The 2441-nt window shown below is 34.9% G+C and overlaps 1 protein-coding gene across 1 annotated transcript; it reads left to right on the top strand.

The window, feature by feature from the left end:
- Window positions 1-569: 569 nt before the first annotated feature.
- LOC128639512 (putative nuclease HARBI1) lies at window positions 570-2029 on the top strand. The gene is made up of 4 exons (XM_053691655.1): window positions 570-611; window positions 886-964; window positions 1542-1843; window positions 1933-2029. The coding sequence occupies exons 1-4, from the start codon at window positions 590-592 to the stop codon at window positions 1935-1937; spliced, it is 408 nt and encodes a 135-aa protein (XP_053547630.1). The 5' UTR covers window positions 570-589; the 3' UTR covers window positions 1938-2029.
- Window positions 2030-2441: the final 412 nt, after the last annotated feature.

Raw genomic sequence — 2441 nt, 5'->3', positions numbered from 1 at the left:
CCCCAGAGTGAGGCTGGATATAGAAACCCTGAATGAGCAGCAGGTGTTTGAAAGTTTCAGGCTCAACAGGGAGAAAATATATCAGTTATATGCCCTGTTGCAAGATAGGCTGGAAAGCCAGGGCTATTCAAGCAGGGCTGTCCCTGGAATGACCAAACTACTAGGGGCACTTCATTTTTTGGCTTCTGGATCCTTTCAGGTGACAGGGGGCATTGTAACTGGGGTGCATAAGTCCACTCTTTCTAAGCATCTTTCAAAAGTTATTGATGGACTTTATGATAATTGCAGAAAATTTCTTTTTTTCCCCACATCACCCAGAGGTTGGCGTGATGTTAAGAGGGACTTTTTTCTTTTAGGTGGCATACCCAATGTCCTTGGGGCCATTGACTGCACTCATATTGCCCTAAGACCCCCTGTGCGCAGGGAGATAATATTTAGAAATAGGAAACACTTCCACTCCTTAAATGTGCAGATTATATGTGATGCAAACATGCGCATATTAAATGTCGTGGCAGGGTTCCCTGGAAGTAGCCATGATGCCTACATCCTCAGGAATTCTGGTGTGTGGAGATTGTTTGAGACAAATCAAATGCCTGAAGGACATCTCCTCGGTAAGTGTTTATGTATATATTATGATGCCTTCATGTGTTCAATATTTTGACATTTTTTTTTTCATTGCTTTATAATCCTTTATGTATGTGTCTAAGGGGGTGAAATTGATTAAATAAATAAATTGTTAATCATTTAAAAGATATATATTAACTATGTCATAGTAAGACATATGCATAACATTATTTTATGTCATACATTGCTTTATGGAAAGATGTGTGTTTATCTATCTATCTATATATATATATACTGTATATCTATGCATTCATATTTTAGCAGATTCTGCATATCCTCTTAAAAAATGGATTTGGACACCATTGAAAGAGAACCAGGTTGTTGGGCCTGCTGAATTAAGGTAAAATATATATTTATTTTCTGCTCATGTGTGTCAGAAATATTGATTGTGCCTTGCAAAATGCTCACTATAATCTGTAGAAAAGTAGGACCAGTACACACTTCATAGGAATGTCCCTTTAAATCACTCTTGGGTGAATGTAGGTGCAAACCTGGAGGTCCTCCTTTTCCAAAGTCCCAGTAAATGTAATGAAATAGAACACACAGGTAGCACTCTATGTGGAGCAACAGCACCTTTATTGAGCAACGTTTCGGGGCTCCTGCCCCTTTATTAAGCTATATATCTGTGTTTGTGCACATACATTTGTTGCTTGATTATCTCGTGTGTGTGTGTATATATCACTATCACAGACATAACAATGTTGTACTGAGTGCCCTTAAAGGGACAGTCAAAATACAAATCATCTATTATCAGTGAAGCATTTATAAATCTCTCTGCTTGAATATAAATATATTTATATATATATAAAATGGTTTAAAGATTTATAAGATCAAACCAGGAATGTAGTTAGCTCATTAGTATTTGATTTGTCTTCACATTATATATTATAATCATATTTCTTGTTCTTTTAATACAGATATAATGAAGCACATATCCGAACACGTGCTATAATAGAACGACTGTTTGGTGTTCTAAAAATGCGCTTTCGCTGCCTGGACAGATCAGGGGGGGATCTCCAATTCAGTCCGGAAAAAGCTATTAAAATCATAGTGGCATGTTGCTGTCTACACAACATGGCACAGGAGCATGGGATGTTGAACGACTTACTTCCAACACCACAGCCCCCAGGTGAAATCTTTGAGCCTGATGTAATTAATCATCCCCAACCCCTCAATGCCCATTTGGAGAGATCTGCAACTATTCAAGAATTCTTTTCAGGTATTTTTATAGTATTGTAATGAGACCTTTTAGTTATTTATGATTATGTTTTTTAATAATACACATTTGTTTCTTTTAATGTTTTACAGATTGAAGATTCTCAGAAATGGAATACCACTCCCCTCCCTCTCTCCTCATCCCTATATTTACCACATTTTCCCTAAATAAATGTATACTTTACTCAAATATAGTCATGGTGAATGTTTCTTTATTTCCAGCTATGTACTAATCAATGCATTCATCTTATGATTTATGTATAACATAATTATCTAAAATATCATTTTAATTATATTCCAAATATTACTTTGTTCTCTTGGTATAATTATTTAAAGAGCAGCTATGCACTTCTGGTTAATAAAAATGAGTACATGGGTGAACCAATGACAGACAGGATATATACTGTATGTTGGCAACAATAAACAGCTCCAACATAGGTTCTATGCTGCTCCTGATCTTACCTAAATAAAACTATAATCAAAGGATACTAAGAATATTAAGAAATATAAAGAATATAAATATATTAGATTTGCTTTTAAATATATATGTTTTAGCAAAATAATGGAATTTATGTCACTTTAAAAAAAAAAAAGGAAGAGTG

Source organism: Bombina bombina, chromosome 9 (assembly GCF_027579735.1).
Source record: "Bombina bombina isolate aBomBom1 chromosome 9, aBomBom1.pri, whole genome shotgun sequence".
NCBI lineage: Eukaryota > Metazoa > Chordata > Amphibia > Anura > Bombinatoridae > Bombina > Bombina bombina.
This window is presented reverse-complemented; position numbering and strand designations above follow the sequence as displayed.

Coding starts and splice junctions, on each gene's coding strand:
- LOC128639512 (XM_053691655.1), top strand. CDS start 590: ATGCCTGAAGGACATCTCCTCG. Junction 612..885: donor GCCTGAAGGACATCTCCTCG/GTAAGTGTTTAT, acceptor TTCATATTTTAG/CAGATTCTGCATATCCTCTT. Junction 965..1,541: donor GTTGGGCCTGCTGAATTAAG/GTAAAATATATA, acceptor CTTTTAATACAG/ATATAATGAAGCACATATCC.